The following is a 22,855-nucleotide window of genomic DNA, read 5'->3' as shown; positions in this document are numbered from 1 at the left end:
GAACTCATAACTGGCCATCAACACCGGAAGGAAATGAGTGACTTCAGTTATTAGAAAAACAAAGTTCAGTTCAGAGCAGGAAAGACACAGTGAGAACATGGATCGGAAGATGTCATTAATGTTGTTTGTTCCTTTTGGCATTCTAGGTGCTCTCTGTGACTGTGAAAGGTCAGAGTTCACAACTCCTATCTAACAACAATGAGGTTCTCTACAGGATTGCTGCTGCTGAGCAGAGGCTCATTCCTGAAACAGCTCTGTGCCTCCTTTGGAATCAGGCTGCTGCAAGGTATTTACTGAAAAGTTTTGAAATTGAAATTTCGTCTTTCCTCATTCCAGAATGATTGAACCTGATTCTTTATATCGCCATATTAATGGTGGCCTCAGGTGCTACTTCAAACTGGAAAATAATCTCTATCATAAATGAGATAAAATACCATAAATAGTTGAGATGTTCAGATGGGAAATGTAATCTAGTGATGTAAATAAGTGTGTAGCACATTACAACTCTTTTTTTTATCATTGCTGTTTTCATGGCAAGACAGTTAAAGTTTTTGAAGTTATTAGTTATGAAGTTATTAGAATGAAAATTCCTTTTTTGTACTGCTGACAACTTGCTTCGTGATTCAGGAGGTGGTGTTTAATGTTTAACGGACTCACAGGCATGAGGATTCATGTCCATAAGAGCCTGCAGTACATTTGGAGGTTAAACCATGATATAGGAATGGGAGGAATAGAGTCTTTCTATGAATCTTATTGGCCCCTACCAAGTTTCATTGTGCAGAGCTCAAGTGATGCTTCAGGACCTGCTAACACTGACTGAGAGGGTAGAAGGTCTGTCGGTCACTAGATTTTGTTTATTCCTAAGATTAAGCTATATGAATTAACATTTATTTAAAAAATAGATTAGGAAGCTGTCACTAAAACCTGAAGATTCTAGTTTTTCTGTGAAAACAACAGCAACAACAACAATAAAAAGAACTATTTTGAAATGAAATTCCCGATACTGGCGATAATATGATACTCTCTAATGATGGCTGGCTATTGCTGTTTGTCAGGTGAATGAATATGAGAGCAAAGAACAGAGCCTGCACAATGTATTATATTAATGAAGCAATACTGTTCAGGAGGCAAGATGTAGCAAATACATTTTCAACTTATATTTTCCAATTTCTAATGGGTTCATCAAAATCTAGCCTCCTCATGAATCGAAGAACATCCATATGTACATAAAATGTTCTATAATTACCAATATAGAAGTAGAATAAAAATTTCAAGCTTAGGCGGCCAGGAACATAGCCCCAGTGGTAGAGTTCTCACCTAGCATGTATAAACCTCTGGGTTCAATTCCTTGGTACCACATACATAGAAAAAGCCAAAATGGTGCTGTGGCTCAAGTGTTTCTCTCTAGCCCTGAGAAAGCCCAAGGACAGTGCCCAGGCCCTGAGTTCAAGCCCAGTCCAAGAACTGGCACAAGAAAAAGAAAAAGAAATTTAAAACTCCAGTTTGAGTTAGGAAGTTGTCCTTAGAAGAGCAATGGAATCAAAGATTCACCCAAGGGATGAGGCTCAAGCAATAATCCCTGAGAAATACAAAGTGAGCCAAACTTCATAGAAGGAAAAACTTGAGTGACCTGGGAAATTGTATGACACAAATTGTTCTAAAATATAGAAATGGTGAGGAAGGAAGCCGAGGAAGTGTAATATATGGTTTGGAGTAGAAAAGTTTCTATAAACATGAGGAAGATGAACACAATATGTTTTGCGTCTGTGTCCCTCTGTTGGGGTTTTAGGTGATACAGTAGAATTAGCTGGCTAGCACTTAGCTGGGGGCTGGGCCAGTACTATTCTGTGGACAGGGCTGGATTTTTTGGTTCAGGAATTGCTCTGGATTTGGTAGGCATGGCTGGCCTTTATAAGGCTTCCTAAGATGTCTTTGTGTAATCTGTTGGGTCGTGTCCTGGACAAAATGCTCCTTCTTGAAAATGTGGCCTGGATCATCAGTCTTGAGAACACTTACAGTTAGCGAGTTATTGTTTTCTGTAGAAGCAATCTCAACATCATAAGGATCAATGTAAGAGGAGGGTGACTCTTGTGTTTTTTCTCTAGCTGGTTGTCTGACAGTCAGCTTTGCAGAGTAGTGGAGGATGCTTCAGATCATGTGGACTGCGCCTGTTCTCACATGTCCCTGTATGCCGTCTACTCCCAGACTGACAACTTGTCTTCATACAATGAAGCCTTTTTCTCCTCTGGATTCATATGCATCTCAGGTCAGTGACAGCAGTTTGACACAATAATTTTAAAACATCTATAAGAATAAAAGTCTTATTTCCTATGTGAATGCTACACACATACCCAAACACACTGCTTTCATGTCATCTTATCCATTAATTCATACAATGGGTATTGATAGAAGCTCACTTTTGTGTTTAGAATACAATGAAGAACAAACCCTAATTCACAAGGAAAAATGCAATAAGAACCAGATAAAGACATAAGATTTTGCTTAAATGATAGTATATTAAAAGTAAATATATTTCATAGAATGATGAAATCAAAGCAAAATTTATATTAAAAATCAAGATGTCATTTTATGTGTTCCATAGACACAAATTTTAATGCAGTTTTGTCACACAAAATATTTTTGCCTATTATAAACATTGGAAATTAAAGCAAATGGCCATTTTTTTTGCCAGTCTTGGGGATTAAATTTAGGGTGTGAGAGTTGTCCCTTAGCGTTTGTACTCAAAATTATTGCCTTATCACTTGAGCCATAGCTCTATTCCTGACATTTTACTGGTTAACTCGAGGTAAGAGTGTCAAAGACTTTCCAGTCTAGATTGATTTTGAATGGCAGTTTCTGCTGAGTAGCTGGAATGACAGGCACAAGCTACATGTGCTCAGGTAAAGCAAAAATCTTCAAAGTTGAAGTAGAATACCATTCTGATTTTCCTAGGAGAATCATTAATAAATCTACATTTTCTATTATTTACTCAGAAAGGCTAAGATTTCTGAACTCAGAGGCTGAACACCGTGGAGTCTTCATCTTAGAAAGAAAAAACTGTCTGTCTACCTGTTTACCCAATGCCAGAGAGTTAATCTAAGGTTGTTTTCAAGGTGAAAAATGTAGAAACAGAAGATAAGTGAAACAAGTATTAGGGATCTTCCCACAAAGACAATGTAGTAGATATGTCCCTTAGGCTAATATTAAATGATATTACAGTAATTTTGTAGCTGCTGAGGAATTTCAACATGGTTTGTGGTACATGTTCCTATTTGGATGATGATGTCCAAGAAACATCCTGTGCTTTTCCACAGCTTTTCTGAGATTGTTCTGTTAAAGGCAAGAAGGGAGACTCTTGGATTAGATTTATCCTGACAGTGACTCTTAATACAATATCTTAGACACTTAAAATTCTAAAGAAAGCCCGTGCCATTGCATAGTGCCATTCAGTTTTCACATCAGTAAATAACCCCAGTCATTTTGATGTAGGTAACTCTTAAGTCTTTGGAGGAGTTTTAAGCTGAAAGCTGGTCTAATCTTCTTTTCCTTCTTTTTTTATTCTGTTAGATGGAAAATTCCAGTCATATGTCAGTCAAACCAAAACTTTTCCTTTTACTTAACTGGTGGTTTTATTTACCTTGTATAGATGAGTAACTGTACAAATGCCCACATACTGTCATGTTTACAGTAAAAAAATGATTTATAAATAGCTGAATAAGACAGGTTAAGGAAGTCACACCATCCAAACTTCTTGAAGCCAGTCTTTTCTCACATTTCTGCTGTTTCCTGAATGACCCTGCACAGCTGCAACTGCCTAAGCAGCTCACAAACAATGTTGAGGGCCTCTAAGGGAGAGGCACTTATTTGAGTCAATTTTAAGAGCCATGAGAACTTTCCTGAAAAACAACCCTGTATCTGATTGACCAGAGTTGTGTTCTATGATATTTCATAAGCCAAGGTGTCTTTCTGGAAGATTTGAGACTATTATACAGAAACAAATGCCAGGCTGGGAGTTTAGTTAGCCTACTGGTAGAGTGCTTGCCTAGCATGTATGAAGACCCGGTTCAATTCCTCAGTACCACATACATAGAAAAAAGCCGGAAGTGTTGCTGAGGCTCCAGTGATAGAGCTCTAGCCTTGAGAAAGTCCAAAGACAGAGCTCAGGCCTTGAGCTCAAGCCCAGGATTGGCAAAAAAAAAGAAAAATAAAAAAAGAAACAAATGCTAAGAAAGCAGTGGGTATGTATCACTTTGCATATAACATACCACATTACATTTGTAACTGAATAAATAATGTGCATTGTGGATCCTATGAAATGTGGTTTTGACCATGTGTCTAGTTCATTCTTTTATATGCCAGACCATAATATCATATCATAATATCACATCTAATATCCTCACATCATATCTAAAAACTATCTTACAATAGTTCCCCTGCCACTCAGGACAGGCTGATGCAGCACAGGCGTTTCTGTGATGGTGAAAATGTTTTGCACTTTCCAGTATGGTACTATGTATTTCCCAAGCCCTGGAAACATGACTGATACATCTCCAAAAAATGAATTTTAAGGTTTATTTCATTTTAATTCATGACTATTTAAACTTAAATACCTACATGTGAGCAGTGGCAGTTGTGGTGTAAACAGTGCAGATTTACCACCAGATTATCAGGAGGCTGGTCTTCCTGGCAGATCATCTTTCTGGAATCTCTCCTCTTCCTCTGTGCTTCCTCTTCCCAAGGTGCTTCACCCTGGCCTCTGTTCCTACTACACATATTTTAGGAGATGTGCTATTTTATTTTCCTTCTCTAGCTAATTGTAGCAGTAATCAAAATGCAGAATTATAGAAATATGGAAATCAGTAGAAATGATCAACACAATATTGAAAAGCTTATGTTACAGCTAATATTAAGCGGGAAAAGAAAAAAATGAAAATAAGAAACTAATAACTGATTTGATGATGAAATGTGATGATTTGGTTTTATTTGGATGTGCCTGTTGAAGAGGCAAGTATAGATACCTTAAAAGATTGATTGATAGATTCACTATTCAGAAATATTCAGAAATATTTTAAAGAAAAATTTGTGGGGAAATACACTAATGCTTGTCTTAATGTTACTAAGAAACTTAAGCACAGACTATAATCTAGACTATAAAGGCTCATCTGTTTGTGGAAAGGATATTGAATACTTAAGGGTTAAAAAATACTTCAGTATCTTTATCTCTTAAATAAGAGGGACCAGATAACCATAATTCATTATAGTTAAAAGCTCAGAAAGTCTAGCCTATTTTCCTGCCTCTGGCTTTGAATCCCAGGCTACCACCAGGTGTCATGGTAGCATTTTATTGAAATTTCACATGCTTAATTAAATATTTCTGAGCTGGTTACACTTACTTGTACTAAATTTGTATCATGGAACAGGAATGTAATGAGAACTGACCAAATTGGGGGGAAAGGCTGTGAATACTCTTTTATGAAATAGGAAGAATAGCAATAATGTATTTCCCCCTCTGCCAGCACTAATGCTTTTGTTTTACATTGTTATCATCTGCCATGATCCGCCCCACAATAGAGCATATAATTATGGTCATGTGACTTATGATCAAAAACTTGTAGGGTACTGCTTTTAAGTCAGTAAAACACACACACACACACACACACACACACACACACACACACACACACACGCCATGAATTTCAGTTACATGTGACCAGGCTATGGGATTGAACATTTGTTAGTGAGTCTTGGACAGCAGCTCCAGTGGTATAGTGATTGCAGCACTTGGCTTGAATTACTGTGTAAAGGCTCATGGAGAATCTGTGGGGGTAGTTGTTGGAAGCAACTCAGGGACTGAACACCTGTCTCAGACAATGATGCCATTTCTGGAGCAAGATAGAGTGTCCCAACTTTTAAAAACAAATTTCCAAATTAGCAGCCTTGAATAACACAAAGCTTGACTTCCTGAGGATCTTTACTAAATATATTAAAATTGATTAAATTATACAATTTGTTAAAATATAAAAATTGAGATGAAATCTTTCATCAGGATTTTTGAGAAACATTTTCTAAATCTTCTGAAAATGAGTCATAAGACCCTAGTGTGGCATTATGTAGATGTGCAGTTCAATTCAGTTAATGTGTGGTATTCCCAACAGCCTATGTTATATTTCCAGAAAAGATGATAGAAAAAAATACAGTGGAATGTGAGCACAGTGTCTCCTGTTTATCAAGGAATTGTGGACACAACTACATAAGATGATGCGAACTAGGTGATAATGCAGAGCCCCAATGCCTCTGTAATTCTTAGATAAAATAATCCTATGGAAGACAAGAGTGGATGAACATTTTCAGTGAAAAGGGAAACGGGGCTATCATAATGAATACGTTTAAGTTTTGAGTGGCATAAACATTCTGGAAGTAGTCTGTAAAATCTAGTATTAAAAGCAATTTATATAATAATCCACAATCACTGAGTTTTTGTCCATCATCTTGAGGTAATATAAACAAGTAAATTCAAGTAGACTTAAAGATAATTACAGGGGCCTGGAGGATGGCCTAGTGGTAGAGCAGCATGCAGGAAGCCCTGGGTTTGATTCCTCAGTACCACATACACCAAAAAAGCTAGAAGTGATGCTATGTCCCAAATGATAAGAGTGCTAGCCTTGAGAAAGCTCAAGGACAGTGCCCAAGCCCTGAGTTCAAGCCCTAGGACTGGCCAAAAAAAAAAAAAGATGATTACAAGAAAAAGTACAGATCATTGCAATTCTTCAAGACACTTAAAATTTTAAACCCTTAAAGTAAACTTAGTGTGCAAAGAGAAAAAAAGAAAACCTTTCATTTTTGGTTTTGGCATGGTGTAGCTTAAGACTGCCTAAAACTTCATAATTGGAATTGTTGTAACTGTATTTCTTTTTCTAGTAGTTTCTCTTTTTAAAAAGAGGGGGAGGTGCTGGGAGTCTGGCCTACTGGGAGAGTGCTTGCCTAGCATGCATGGAGACCCCACATACAGAAAAGGCTGGAAATTGTACTGTGACTCAAGCTGAAGAGCTTTAGCTTTAAGAAAGCCCAGGGACAGTGCTCACACCCCAAGTTCCAGCCCCAGGACTTGCCAAAAAAATGTAAAAATGTGGGGGAGGCACCACTAAATTTGAATATTGGTAATATCGTCCACAATTTTATCCCTGGAAAAGTTTGTTCTTTTCTAAATATTTAAATTATGTCAAGCTGTTGTTTGGGGAAATTATATTATAAAGGCATAGTATACTTTTTTCATAAATAGTAAAATATGACAATTAACTAAGAAAATCACATATTTACTAATGTTATTCATCTGCTTACTTAGGGATATCTTTTCAGTAAGGAGGCAAAGGTAGGTATTTGAAAAATTAAAGCTATGCTTTGGGTGTAATTGATAAGTGTGCAGATTTTATGGGTCATGTAAAATAGACTGGATAGAAATGAGACAATGATCTTTTCTAGGTACTCTGTGGTGTGCAGACTAGCCTGGTAGGCCTCAGTGCTTACGTGTCCCAGCAATTTTCACTGCACACTTCTTGTCTTCATGGATTATGAAACTACACATGGACTCTTTTGTTTCTTCAGGTCTTTGCTTGGCTGTCCTTTCCCACGTCTTCTGTGCCAAGTGCTCCATGTTTGCAGCTAAGCTTCTGACTCATATGATGGTGGCCAGCTTAGGTACACAGGTAGGAGAACTCTGGAATTTCCTACTTGTCATGAGATGTTCATACTTCCCCTTCTAGAATCCTTGACTTCAATGTCCAGGCAAAGTGCACTTTGACTGAATGGAAATAAGCTTGTTTAGCTTCGCAATGAGGACAGTGAGTCTAATGGCGTAGGGGAATGTGGATATTTGATCTAAAATGCATCTTTTGTGAACTCCTTTCAATGGAGAAATACTTGAATGATTACTGCTTACAAGAAAGTAACTTCTGGGCCGGGAGGTTGGCCTAGTGGTAGAGTGCTTGCCTAGCATGCACACAGACCCGGGTTTGATTCCTCAGTACCACATACATAGAAAAAGCCAGAAGTGGTGCTGAGGCTCAAGTGGTAGAGCTCTGGCCTTGAGAAAGTCCAAGGACAGTGCTTAGGCCCTGAGCTCAAGCCCAGGACTGGCCAAAAAGGAAAAAAAGTAACTTCCACACAGTGTATTCTATTGTCATCTAACTTATGCTAATAATGTTACATGAGGCTGAAGAAAGTATGCTGTCAGTTCTTTATACGGAAGGCATTGAGGATATATACGAGGGCTGGGAGAAATCTCAGTGACACAGTACGTGGTGCTCTGGGTTCAATCTTTACAACCTGAAAAAGAAAAAGAACAGATATGCACACTGAAATATCTGAGTATGTATACACTTTGGAAAGCATTCTCTTTTGGAATATTGTTCAGTTGTTTAGAGTAGAAGAAATAGCATGAAAAAGAATCAAATTATTTATTGGCATGTAACTTAAAACACATGGTGGAAACTAAGGTACAGCAAGCAGAACACCTGGTGAATTTCTCTTTCTCAAATGATCACAGCCGAGTAAAGAAGCTATAAATAAAAAAATCCTTTAAGTCAGCGATAGGGATCATGTACTATTTGAGAACTATTTTGAATATAGCAAATTCATCTTTTTTATATAAAGTTTGATATAATATCCACTGTGCTAGGACTGAATTTTATAATCATTCACACAGTTCACTGTGATGAAGAAAGAAGAGTACAGATACCATGTAGGCAAAGGAGAAAAAGCATAATCACAAAAACTAAATCACTATATAACTGAAATTATAGATCCAATGAGAATGCATTAAATCATGTTTTTTTTCATGTTCTTTTGGAAAGAACATTTAGCTGTTATTAAAAACAATTAAAATTCTCTTATCTTGATGGAGTTCCTTGTGGAAGACAGACAATGCTTTGTTTCATTATTTGCACTGGTTACCTGGATGCATCTACTATGAGTACGTATAATGTCTTGTGCACTCATCTTAACATACTTTGAAAATACTCATGTGTCCTGCATTAATCTCTCAGGAGAACGTTTAACAATGACATGAACGGAGGGGATAGCATGGAAAATGATCCTGAACATTGGCATTTAATTGGATTTTTTTGGTTCCAAGAATGACAATGAACAGAAAATCTCATAAGTAATTTTTTCAGAGAATAATCCAGGACTAGATTCCAAGTAAAAGATTCCAGTTTGTGCGTTGAAAGTACCTATGAACTGTGGTATGGATAGTAGCAGTTGTTGCTACAAGAGGGCTTGCATTGAATTTGAATGGGGTATTTATATTGCTTCCATATCCTCTTAGGCATTTGATCTTGCATTAACTTCTTGTATGTAGAATCTTAAGGACCGGTTTTCTTGACTGTATTCACCATCCATTTTGGTAATTGTTTGGAAGCACTATAAGACTTAATTACAGCACTGTAGAATTGCAGACAGTTCTTCAGCATCCTAGTGGACACATTTGCTCTTGTCCAGGGATGTAAAAGAAATAGAATTTACCTGTTGGGGCATTCCTTCTGGTTTACATTGTACTTAACATTGATTTTGCATAAAACAATTAAATGCATAAAATTTGCAGCATAGTTTTAGAATGCACAAAGCAATGTGGCATGGGAAAAGTCATAGAAAGTATACTTGGTGAAATGAAAGAAGAAATATTTTTAAAGCTTTGTGAAGGAAATTAGAGTGTCATGATGGACAGTACTGTTTTCTAAAATGGTCCACCTATCTTTTTTTCATGTACTTTTTATTGTTATTAATAGAAGGGTTACATTATATTTGCCAGAGAGAAGGTGCATTAATTCACATACATTGATACCCTTTCTCATGTCTTGGCCCCCATTTCCCTCCCTCCCACCCCCACCTCTCATCTTGTTTCCCCCCTTCCCTATCCAATTTCAAATAACCAAATACAAATATATCCAATATATCAGGTAACAAAGTGAGATACTGTAACAATATGAGATAACCAAGGGACAGCAAAAGAGATGAGAGATAACATAGTACATTAAGGACAACAATCACTCATTATATGGCTTTTGTTTCTATATCCTGGAGGTCCTTTCATTTAGCATCATACCGTATGGCCTTATGTCTCTAGGCTTTGCTCTATTGCAAATCTCTGCTAGGAGAGCCCAAGGTTTCTACTGATTATGACAGATGAGGGAAACCATTAAGCCTAAGTTCCTTTGAGTCTGGCTTACTTCACTTAATATGATTTTTTCTAAGTCTTTCCATTTCCTAACAAATAGGGCGATGCCATTCTTTCTGACAGCAGCATAGAATTCCATTGTGTACAAATACCACATCTTGTTGATCCACTCATCAACTGAGGGACATCTGGGTTGGTTCCATATCTTTGCTATGGTAAATAGTGCTGCAATGAATAAATGCCTAGTAGTGGAATTGCCTGATCATAGGGGAGTTGTATGTTTAGTTTTTTGAGGAACTGCCATACTGCTTTCCATAGTGGTTGAATGAGTTTGTACTCCCACCAACAGTGTAGTAGTGATCCCTCCTGGCCACATCCCCTCCAGCATCTGTTGTTATTAGGTTTCTTGATCCTGGCCATTCTAACTGGAGTGAGGTGGAATCTTAGAGTTTTGATTTGCATTTCTTTTATGACCAGAGATGTTGAGCATTTCTTCATGTGTCTATAGGCCATTTTTATTTCTTCTTCAGAGAAGACTCTCGTTAAGTCTTTGGCCCATCTTTTAATGGGATGGTTGTTACTTCAGAGGTTAGTTTTGGAGTGCCTCTTCTATTTCTTTAATGAATGACATTGGGATATTGAAGGGTATTGCGTTGAATTTGTAGATAGCCCTTGGAAAGATTGTCATTTTCAGGATGTTGATTCTTCCAATCCAGGAACATGCGAGGTTTTTCCATTTCCTCAGTTCTGCATTAATTTCCATTTACAGTGTTTCAAAGTTTTCATCAAAAAGGTCCTTTACATTCTTAGTTAAGATAATTCCTTTATTTTCTTTGGGGCTGTTGCAAAAGGAGTTGCTTTCCCGATTGTTGCCTCATTCCTCTCACTGTTGGCATAGAGGAAGGCAGTTGATTTTTGAGGGTTAATTTTATACCCTGCTACCTTTCCAAAGTTTTGAATCAGGTCAAGGAGCTTGGGAGTGGAGTCTATAGGTTTCTTTAGATACAGAATCATGTCATTGGTCTGCCTATCTTTAAAACACTTCTTGGTTAAAAGGAACAGGCATCTCTCTTAAACTTTCGAGCTTGGGCTTTAAAACATTTCTAGACCCTCCAAAATTAGAAATAAAGCTGACTGTAGGGACTGAGGCTCCTCACTCCTAAATTGGTAAGCAATTATAGCTACAACTACCATATGTCGCTGATGGAAATTATTACAGATCTGATCTTGGTCTCTTATCTGGGATCCTCCATCAGTGTTATGTTGACATCAGCAGAGGTTAAAGGTTCTCAAGAGCATTCTCTAAAAAATACAGGTGTGATTGGTGGTTCTTTTTTAAATACATAATATTATTGTTATTATTAAGGCATTATATGGAGGGGTTACCATTTCAAAGCCAAGTAATGAGTCCATGCGTGTCTGCCTTCCTTTCTTCCTTCCTTCCTTCCTTCCTTCCCTCCCTCCCTCCCTTCCTTCCTTCTTTCCTTCCTTCTCTCCCCCTTCCCTCTCTTCTTTCTTTTTTCCTTCCTTCCCTCCCTGCCTCCCTCCCTGCTTCCCTCCCTGTCTCCCTCCCTCTCTCCCCTCTTTCTTCCTTTCTTTCTTTCTCTCTCTCTCTCTCTCTCTCTCTCTCTCTCTCTCTCTCTCTCTCTCTCTCTCTTTCTTTCTTTGTCTCACCTTCCTTTTTTTTCCCCTCAATTTCCCCCCTACCATCCCAGCCCCCAAGCTACATTGGTGGTTTTCCACATATGTAATCATGGGTGGTACTAGAATCTTTATTGCTGACCTAAAATTAAGCTACCTGACTTTTGAGTGGAAGGAAAGAATGGAAGAATGATGCTCCTTGACTTCCTTTTGGAACAATGTGCTACAATAGGTCTGAATCATGCGGTCAGGAAAATGTGCTCATGTCCGGCTCTACTTATAGAAATATATAGAATATTATGTATCCATAAGTAAGTATTATATTCAGAACTAGAGGAAAATAGACAAGAATCTGAAGATCTAAAAGTCAAAAAATTTTCAATCTGGATAGTGTTTGTCATTGTAGCACCTTCGAGTACCATTGACATAAAACACCACCAGGTGGCAGTAGAATATTTTTCTCTAGTTGGTCAGTATCCTTGATGTAAGGAAAAACAAAACAAAACAAAACAACCCCCCCCCAAAAAAAAACAAACTTAAAAGACATTCTCATGGTTGCTTTTTTAACTAGGCTAGAGGATGTTTAAAACATAGTATGTACACACAGTGTACTCCTGCCTTTGTCGTTATATTCCCTTTATTTAGAACTGAATTGAACACATTGATAATATGAGAGAATGTGTACAAAATTAGCTTTGTGTATCTTGCTACTATTATTTGATAATATTTCAGCTTAGGACATAAAGATATTTAAATCATTGTTATTCTATGATAAGCATCAAGAAAGATTTTGAGTATGTAATAAGTATTGACTATTGATGTAGAAAAATTGCTTAGTAAAAGTTTAGAGACAAGAGTTTACAAACTGAGTATTTCTGCAATGTCAGGTCACATTTTTCTCATTTAACTAAAAGAGGATAACTAAATGGAAAGTAGTTGTAGGCCATTTGTTTCAGGCATGCTGAGAAAAACCTGACATAGAGTGATGTTTCTGGAAAAAACATCTAGTTATATCATTGGGATTTTTATCTTAGGACCACGTTGCCAAACTGCTGTGCCCTGATAAGGCTGACATATCCCTGGGCCAAAGGACAAGTTCAGTTCAGGATTCTCAGTTCTAGGCATTCTACCAGGAAAAGTAATCCAAATCTAAAAAAAGAAGTTTCCTCAGAGAAAACACACTGATAAGATAGAACTGTATTTACTTTGGTTAATAATATATAACAAGGGAGAAATATTTGGTTTTCTCTGCTTTTTTTCTGTTTGTTGTTTGGATTAAGCACTTTTTCTGAAACCAAATAACAAATGGGTAGAGAAAATGGAAGTAAATGGAAGTAAATATAACTGCCGTTACCAGTAAGCCTATTTACGGTCGGAACTCAGATGTCCATGGACATATTTAAATATTTGAAATACTTTAACTTTTTTGACAAGGTGTGCAAGAGTTTAAGTTGCATAAACCTTCTCTTCCAGAAGGCTGAAGAGAATTGCCTTATAATTGTGAGGGCTATTATCTAGAATTTAGCAAAAGTTGAGCTGTCATTGTCTTTGCTTCTCTTTTCTCATTTTCTTACAATTTGGATGTCTCTTTGAAAAGCTTTATTTCCCAGTGAGGATCCATATTCCCCCATACTTACGAAAAACTTCTCTCTTAACCTGGGGTTTGTGTTATTCTAGCTTAGCCTGTCTTATATCTTTGAAATTTTTTTTTAGAATCACTGTTCTGATTGAAACAAAAGACATGGGAAATGAGCACCCAAAGCCAGATACTTCTGGATAAAGGATTCCTTCCTGCCTGCCTGCCTTCCTTCCTTCCTTCCTTCCTTCCTTCCTTCCTTCCTTCCTTCCTTCCTTCCTTCCTTCCTCCTCCTCCTCCTCCTCCTCCTCCTCCTCCTCCTCCTCCTCCTCCTCCTTCTTCTTCTTCTTCCCTCCCTCCCTCCCTCTCTTTCTTTCTTTCCTTTTTTCTTTCTTTCCTTTTTTTCTTTCTTTCCTTCTTTCTGCCCCAAGCAGCTTACACTTTTTTGTTGAGACTAGGAATTCAAAAATGTCATTGTGTGATTATAGCCTACAAACCTATTTAATTAGCACATTTTTAATTAATTGAAGCAGAGTAAGATGAGAGATTGTCGAGAGAACAGCACAAACTTTTCCTTAGCGAGAAGGTTTGATTGCTCACTTATTAACAGTCTACCCTTTACTATTTCTGATTTTGTTGTTGAAGACAAAATGATTTTACAAATATAAATATTGGCATCAAAATTACAACTCGCTTTAAAGTTAAGACTTTGCAGCAGTTATCACTCTTCAGCAGGACATTCATGATTTATTAGTTTAGATATAGATGGACCAAGAAAATGCTGACAAAACCTTAGAGTTGGAGGCCTCCTGTTGAAGTTCAGGTGCTGAATCAGTAAATCTTGGTGGGTTTCCAGATTCTGTTTGCTGAGAGTTTAGATGAACTATTTTGTCATTTACAAATATTTCTCTTGATTGTTACCACAACTATTGTCTTTTCATTATTATTACTAAATACAAGCTGTCAATCTAATTTCTTTATTATGAAGTCATTTTTAAGAAACCTCATAAATTTTTATTCATTTAAAATATTAAAACACAACAAAGGTCTTTTTGCCTTTAAAACTACTTTCAAACTTTATCTTGCCTATTTTTCTTTTTTCCCCTGTAAGCTGATACATACATTTATATAAACATTTAGATTATAGTATGAAAATTTAAGATACATACACAATGTATAAAGAACAAGGAAAGTACTTCCACTTTCCCAGACACTAATTATCTCCATGTGCTGGGAACTTTCATACTTCTCTATAATTTCTTTGAAATACATAACACAATATTGTAGACTGGTGCTACCCTCTGTTGCTATGGAATATTAGAACTAATCCCTCATTCCTTTATATTTTGATACCTCTTATCCAGGTTCTCTTTGTCTTTCTGCCTGCATCTTTTCCAGCCTCTCGTTGTGTCAACATTTTATAGACTTGCTACTATTGCTGTCTTGTATTTTCTTTTCCTTTTTCCTCTTTGGATTTAAGAAAACAATAGGTCTTCAGACAAATATATAATTCATAGCACAGGTGAAATTGTTACTTAAGTTTTTCACTGCATTTCCTAATTTAAAAAAAACTTATCAGTGTTGTTTTGGATATAAAATAAACACCTAGTGGGCCAGGAGTTTGGCCTAGTGGTTAAAGTGCTTGCCTAGCATGCAAGAAGACCCAGGTTCGATTCCTTGGTACCACATACAGAAAAAAAGCCGGAAGTGGTGCCGAGGCTCAAGTGGTAGAGCTCTATCCTTGAGAAAGGCCAAGGACAGTGCTCAGGCCCTGAGCTCAAGCCCAGGACTGGCAAAAAATAAATAAATAAAAATAAACACCTAGAAAAAAATCTAAAGCCAATTTCCCTCCCCTGTTAATTAACAGCTTGGAAGCAGCTCACTTTAGCAGCTGCATGTAGGACGTTTTATTATACCCGACATTTCTGAGTGCTTTAACTATACTTTTTCCTTCACATAGAAATTAAGTGAACATGACTACAGAATCTTCTGCATATAGGTACTATTTGACCCATCTCTTATATATGTGCACAATACCAAGGTTGTGTATGGAGGAACACCAAGCCCTCTATGCACTCTAGAAACATGTAGACCATCCCCACGGTCATTACCAAGTATACAAGTGCTGGGAAGAAGAAAAGAAGATCGTATCTTCTGTGATGTTCTGTGCAGTCTTAGATAGACTCATGACAAAGGGCCTCAGCGGAGCTAGGGACTGAACCTGAGCTGGTTGTTGAAGTGTATGTAACATCTGAGAACAGACTGTAGCACATCTAAGTAGGGAATAGGTATGGAAGTTGTGGTAAATCTGGTGGGCTCTTCTTGGGTAAGGCTTGTAGGTGCATGCCAGCAAACTGAATTCCATACCATCTGACAACAGGTTGAGGTAAAGTAGAGTGATAAAATGAACATACGAAACAAGCATTACTTCAGGGACAACCTTGTAATTGGGGGGGGGGTCATATGAAAAAATGGTTAAAGTAGATGAGAGGCTAGAATTAGGGAAACTAGCTTAAAAAGCCAAGGTGGAAACTTTTTCTTCTTTGATTATGACAGATACCATATCCAACAAAATGATAGCAATTTAAGTTCTAAGGAAAGAAGAACTAATAAAAACATACTCTCTTCTTCTGTGGAGAGGTTGCATTGTCTTGTCTTCTCTCTTGAAATAAAAAGACCACATTGCAAGATCTTATCTGATTTAATAAACCTTTATATAATATCTGATAAATAGTATGTAAAGTAAGGAATACAACGTAGGCATTAACAGAATTCCTAAATTCCTGTTTTATTGATGATGAAGTTGTGCTGTAAAGAGCACATGGTAGGAAGTAACAGAACAGGCATGCAACCACAACAGTGAGTACTGGCCTTTAAACCACTATTCTACGCCCCTTCATAAATGAAAATTTTAATGAAATGTTCTCTCACCAAAAGAGGGAGATGATGCTAAGATGATTGTGAACTGGTGATTTCTGTTGCCTCGAATAGGCAAGGCTGGAGATAGGTATGTGCAATTTGGGGCTTAAGAAGTTGGAAGTTTCTTAGCATAATCAAACTAGAGGTGTGGATGTTGGCTGCATTCCTGTATAAGACTGAGGCTGTAAAGTTTGTTCTCCATGCCAGATTTTCTGCACAGAACCTGTTAGCATAGAGGACAAACAAATCTTGAAAGGCTTGGCTTTATGGTGCTGAGTGAAGTGCATTACAGACATTGCCTTACTTACCCTAGAAGACATGTGTACTCTTATCATCTCTACTTTATAGATGGAAGAAATGAGAGTGAAAGACACTTGTTTACCTACCTCAGCTCACATAGTTAGAATGTGAAGGAAAGAAGTCGTTTTTTAATTCTATTTCATTGTCAAGGTGATGTGTAGCAGGGTATATATTCATCAGGTAGTAGTACATTACCTCTTGAACACTGTTGCCCCTTCCCATGTTTTTCTCACACTTTCCCTTCCCCACCCCCTCTCAATCATGTGTTTTCCTCCTTCCCTTCCCTATTTCAAATATATAAAACATATATACAATATACCAGGTACCAAAGTAGGATACAGTAATAACATGGGATAAACCATAAGAGGAAAAAGGAGAAAAGAAATAACATCACATAGTACATTAAGAACAACAATCACAAAGATAAATCTCTTGTTTCCATATCCCATAGTTCATTTTGCTTAGCCTCATTCTATATGGCTATGTGTGTGTACATATATATATATATACACATACATACATACACACACACATATATATGTGTATATATATATACATACATACACACACACACACACACATATATATATATATATATATATATATATATAGCATTTGAGCTATTGTGATCCTCTGCTAGGAGAATCCTAGATGTATACTAATAATTAGAAATGCGGGAAACCATGAGCCTATGCTTCTTTGGGTATGGTTTACTTCACTTAATATGATTTTTCCAAGTCTTTCCATTTCCTTATGAATGTGGTGATGCCATTCTTTCTTATGGCAGCATAGAATTCCATTGTGTATAAGTACCACAACTTCTTGATCCATTCATCTATTGAGGAACATCTGGGTTGGTTCCATATCTTAGCTTTGGTAAATAATGCTGCAGTGAACACGGCTGTGCTAGTAGCTTTAGTATGTCCTTGTTTATGGACATTTGGGTAAATGCCCAGGAGTGGGATTGCTGGGTTATGGGGGAGCTCTATGTTTAGTCTTCTGAGGAACCACCATACTGCGATTTCAGAGTTTATATTCCAATCAACAGTGTAGTAGCATTCCCTTCTGGCCACATCCCCACCAGCATCTGTTATTAGATTCCTTGATGATGGCCATTCTAACTGGATTGAGGTGAAATCTCAAAGTTGTTCTGATTTGCATTTCTTTTATGGCCAGAGATGTTGAGCATTTCTTCATGTGTCTATTGGTCATACCAAACTTAAGACTTTCTTAATAAAAACAGTAATAAAAAACAGGTTGGTACTGGCACAAGAACAGACATGAGGACCAATGGAATAGAACTGAAGATCCAGAAATTAATCCATAGACCTATCGATAAGAGAGACAAAAAATATGGATCGAAGAAATACACCCTCTTTAACAAATGATGCTGGTAAAATTGGATAAACACCTACAGAAAACTAAAGTTGGATCCTTATGTGTCACCCTGCATCAGAATTAATTCCAAATGGATCAAAGACCTTGAGATAAAAAGAGATGCCCTGAAAACTTTATAAGAAGGAAAAGGAAATATATTAGGGTTCCTTGGCATTGGTCGAAACTTCCTTAATAAAGGCTCAGAAACACAACAAATTAAAGAAAGGTTGGACAAATGGAACTGCTTTTAACTGCAAAGCTTCTTTATGGCAAAGGTCATAGCTAGCAACTTAAGTAAAAACTCCACGTTGGAGAAGATCTTCACTAACCATACAACAGACAAAGGCCGCATATCTAAAACATACCTATAGCTCTAAAAATTGGATCTCTCCAAAACAAATCCTCAAAGAAACAACCAACCCATTAAAAGGTGGATTAAAGACTTAAGAATTTTATTTTGTTTTTTCCAGTCCTGGGCTTGTGCTCAGGACCTGAGCACTGTCCCTGGATTTTCTCAAGGCTAGGGCTCTACCACTTGAGCCACAGCACCACTTCTGGCTTTTTGCTATATATGTGGTACTGAGGAATCAAACCTGGGTCTTTGTGCATGCTGGGCAAGCACTCTACCACCAGGCCAAACTCCCAGCCCAAGACTTAAGAATTTTAATCCCAAATTTTTCTGGCTCTAAAATTTAACTCCACATTGGTAAAATGAAAAGGATCTTATAAAGAAATTTAAAGTGCAGTGTTTTTTTTTAAATCAAAGAAGGGAAATGACTTCAAATGGTAGGTTTATCTTCAAACTAAGCAAGGACAAAGTCCCTGGATATCCTGAAAAGAGACAGCAAGTACTAGAAAAGTTGGAAACACATATGGGTAGAGAAGATGTGGAAGATGCCCTTAGAAGATAACGGGGTGGGAGAAGTTTGGCTGTCAAGAAGACCATGGAGGGAGTAGTTGTGGTAGTCTCAGTCATAAGAAGCTTGCTGTTGAGATTGGTCTCTGAGTTGACTTCTAAGGGGACAAATCTGCACTAACCTCTTTGGTATTTTCTTTTCCTTGTCCTCTTTTCTTTCTTTCTCTCTCTCCTTTCTCTCTTTCTTCTTTCTTACTCTCTTTCTTGTTGAAGAGTACTTTCAATAGAAGTTCTATGAAAGAGTAATAGAAGTTGGGATATTTTTCCATTGGTCCATGTTTGTATCTATACAGTTTGATTGCTTTGATGTCTTTAACTTCAAGGCAAAGGACACCCAACCTAACCTAATTAACATGGTAGTTAGGACAGAACTACATCTACCTTTTTTTTTTAACCAGTCCTAGGATTGAGCTCAGGGCCTGAGCACTGTCCTTGGGCTTTCTCAAGGCTAGAGCTCTCCCACTTGAGCCTCAGAACCACTTCCAGCTTTTTTTCTATGTATGTGGCACCAAAGAATTGAACCTGGGTCTTCATGCATGCTAGGCAAACACTCTACTACTAGGCCAAACTCCCAGCCCCCAACTACCTTTTTTTCCCTTAAATTTCTTCAATCCAAATGACTTTGATCTTCCCACATTTTTTAGTATTATTATGTTAACTCCATGTGAACTTGTAATCAATTATGAAATATATTTATAGCTAGCACTTTTCAAATAGTTTTATCTTTCTGTTTATATTATGCTATGTCACATGAAGAATTACAATACTTTTGTTTTTCAAAATAGCACCAAACATGAATAGTGACCAGAGTATTACAATTCATCTAGAGAAATATATATATATATACAAATTTAATCTTTTTTTTAATGTAAGTATACCTTTTTCATCATATATCAAACTTGTTTTTGTTGTCACCTTTCCATAATAACTTTCAGCTTCTTTTTGGAGATTTTAAGCTTTGAGATTCAACTCAGACTGTTCTTACTTAATTGGAAATAAGTGAGCATTGAAGATGTAAAAATAGTATCATGGTCACACTATTGAGAAATCCAAGCTTTCCTAAGCACTGAAGTTGCAGACAGCAGAAATAGTGAGTAACAGTGAGAATGAGGCTCTAGTGACATTGTCATGTTTGTTACTAGGAGAACTTGTGAAACAAATCCAGACCTTACCAGAAAACACCAGTTGGGAATCTTCTACTAAAACTTCAGAAACATAAACAATCCTTGACTTTTAAAAAGATTTCTTTTGATGTCTCTAACTAAAGGAACAATGTATGAGAAAAAATGTTTTTATAAATTCTTAATGATGGCTTTAAAGAACTTTAAATAACAAAGCTGAGACAGTCTCAGTTTTGGACTTAGAAGAACAAATGGATAACATCCCTGAGCTACAGTAAAAAAAAAATCATTGGAAAAGTAATGAGAATGTCTGCCTTGTAGAGTTGTTATAAAGGAAGAAAATAATAGATCTTATTCTGAAAGCATCAAGCAAGCCTGGGAAGGATGTTACAAGGAGCAGAGCAAGAATGACGGTTGCTCCCACAACCTGGGGTGACCTTCAGGTGTCCTTGCCTTCGCTTTAGTGAATACTGGCAATGTTCCTTGAACCTGTGTCTGTACTCTAGCTTTCTAGAATATGCTACAAAGGGAGTAAGAATCTTTTCACTCTGCTCCACTTTTAACAACTGGTTCCTCAAGCTTGGGCCGATGCTTCTTACTCTACTATCCTACAAAGCTTTGCCATTGCCTGCATTATCCATAGTGCAAATTATGAGTCATTTATTTTCTATTTCAAAGGGGGTTCCCCCCCATCAGAGAATTTTTCTAAGTATCTATGTTGAATTGTCAACACCTTAAATATATAGTTATTATTATTGATCACTATTTAAATATAGATTAAAATGTGGTTTGATTTTATATGTATACATGTATATATATATATTGTGTATAGATTTGAAATTTGAACAGGATCTGTGTTTTAAAAACATAGATGTTTCAATGAAACATTCAGTCCAGCTAACCACTCTGATAAGCATTTGCCACAATTCCAAATAAACATTTTTTTTTAAATTTTGTCAGTCCTAGGGCTTGACTCAGGTCGGAACTTGTTTTACTCAAGGCTAGCACTTTACCAGTTTGAGCCATAGTACTACTTTCAGCTTTTTCTGAACAGTTTATTAGAGATGAGAGTCTTGCTCACAGCCTTTCCCACCTGGGCTGGCTTTGAACCGCTATCCTCAGATTTCAGTCTTCTGAGTAACTGGGATTACAGGTATCTATTTCCAAGTAATCTTTATAGCACTGTGAGTTAGCTATCATCATCATCATCATCATCATCATCATCATCATCATCACTGATATTATTTTGCTTTGGTCTTAACTCATGAAAGATCTGACAAGACTATATTACTTGGCTCCTAGTCCCACATCAAGGAAGTCTGTCAGTTGCAGAACCCAGGCCTGTGTTCTTCACAGCCTTGTAGGCATTTCAGAGCACTGGTGCTGCTGTTCCAGCCACTTCAGTGGAGCATGTTACAAATGTCTTCTCACGGGCAGTTTTGACATGGACTTCTCTACAGTGCTGCCATTGGGAACCTCTCCAGTCTCCTTGAAATTCTCAGAAATCTTATTTCCCTTTGTGAAGCTTCCAGTGGGAGTCCCTTCCTTGAGTAGACTTTAGATTCATGCTTATTTAAGTCCAGGAAGTTCAGACTTCTGAGCTGTTCCTTCTTGTTCCACCATTAGCGTGTGTAATATTTAATTGATTGCCTGTTTAGATGAGCTTTAAGTTCCTTAGAGAACAGACGATTCCCTGGTATATCACATACTGTGCCAAAAGATAAAACCTCAGAATAACAGCATCTTAAAAATGGTGAGCCTATAGGCTGATAGTTCTGGCCGGTCCCTGATGTGTCATCTACCAGGAACATATACTGCGTGTTCTGCCAGGGATGGGGCGGAACTTGCTTTCAGGCGCTGTGTTTTGTTCTGAGGGTGAATGTGATTGCCAAATTGAAACACATTCAGGTCACATATCTACACCCCCTGGTCTTTTGTGGACCAGATTTTCACTCACAAGTGGCATGTTTAAGTAATCTTGTGGGGTTTGGCATGAAAACATAGAAATCCCATAGCAAACCCAGGACCCACCTGTAAAGTCCACTTCTCTTTAACTCCTTCCCGAATACAGCAATCAACCTCTGGACACATGTACCCATTTTTACATGTACTAACCTTCTTTGACATGAATTTCCTAAAAAAAAAATAACGTTCAGAGAGTTAACCATATTTGATGATTTAAATATTTTTTCTCTGTCTTTCTGATGTTTATTCCAGTCTTGCCTCTCTTTCAGTCTTCATGGATACTAAGTTTCTCTACACTATCTTCTTCTTAAAATAGACTTCAATAACTCCCCATGGTTTTATTTTTTGTTTCTTTTTTTATAATCTGTTCTTTTCTAAGTAGCTGGAATGGCCTTTTAAATACAAAATAGGCTTGAATCATTCTCCCACTCCAAAGCCCTTAGGGAATTATGGCACACAACAGAGGAACAAATGACCTCTATCTGCTTCAAGATGAAGCCTTGCCTGCATTCTGATTTCAGCTCTTCCATTCATCCAGCCCAGCTTCAGTGACACACCCAGTCCCTGCTTGCCCTAAATCCTGGGCTTTATTTAGTACCCCAGCCTGGAAATCCCTTTGTCAAGGTTTCACTTATTCATATTTCATCTGAACATCTTTCACTCACACTTAGCTCATATTTAATAACTTCAGATAAAGCCTACCCATAGTCTCCCAACACATAATGTCACATACTACTCTATTATGCATCAATATCTAAGTTACCTGTCCATTCTATTTTACACCATGTATCCCTCCCTACTTTCTATATTCTAAAATATCAACTGCATGAAATTAAGTTGTCTGACTACATTTTGCTATTTCATAAAAA

General features: G+C 37.2%; 1 protein-coding gene across 1 annotated transcript in view; it reads left to right on the top strand.

The window, feature by feature from the left end:
• The window catches only part of Adgrv1 (adhesion G protein-coupled receptor V1), a 440,726-nt gene that overhangs the window by 190,488 nt on the left and 227,383 nt on the right, over positions 1–22,855 (top strand). The window contains exons 81-83 of the mRNA XM_090331049.1: positions 147–286; positions 2,106–2,266; positions 7,603–7,703. Of these exons, the coding sequence (XP_090187175.1) occupies positions 147–286; positions 2,106–2,266; positions 7,603–7,703 (402 nt within the window). The remainder of the gene's footprint in view (positions 1–146; positions 287–2,105; positions 2,267–7,602; positions 7,704–22,855) is intronic.

The sequence above is a fragment of the Megascapheus bottae genome, chromosome 4, assembly GCF_031878675.1.
Source record: "Megascapheus bottae isolate mThoBot1 chromosome 4, mThoBot2.hap1, whole genome shotgun sequence".
Taxonomy (NCBI): domain Eukaryota; kingdom Metazoa; phylum Chordata; class Mammalia; order Rodentia; family Geomyidae; genus Megascapheus; species Megascapheus bottae.
Note: the sequence above shows the minus strand (reverse complement) of the source record. Positions and strands in the feature narration are given on the sequence as shown.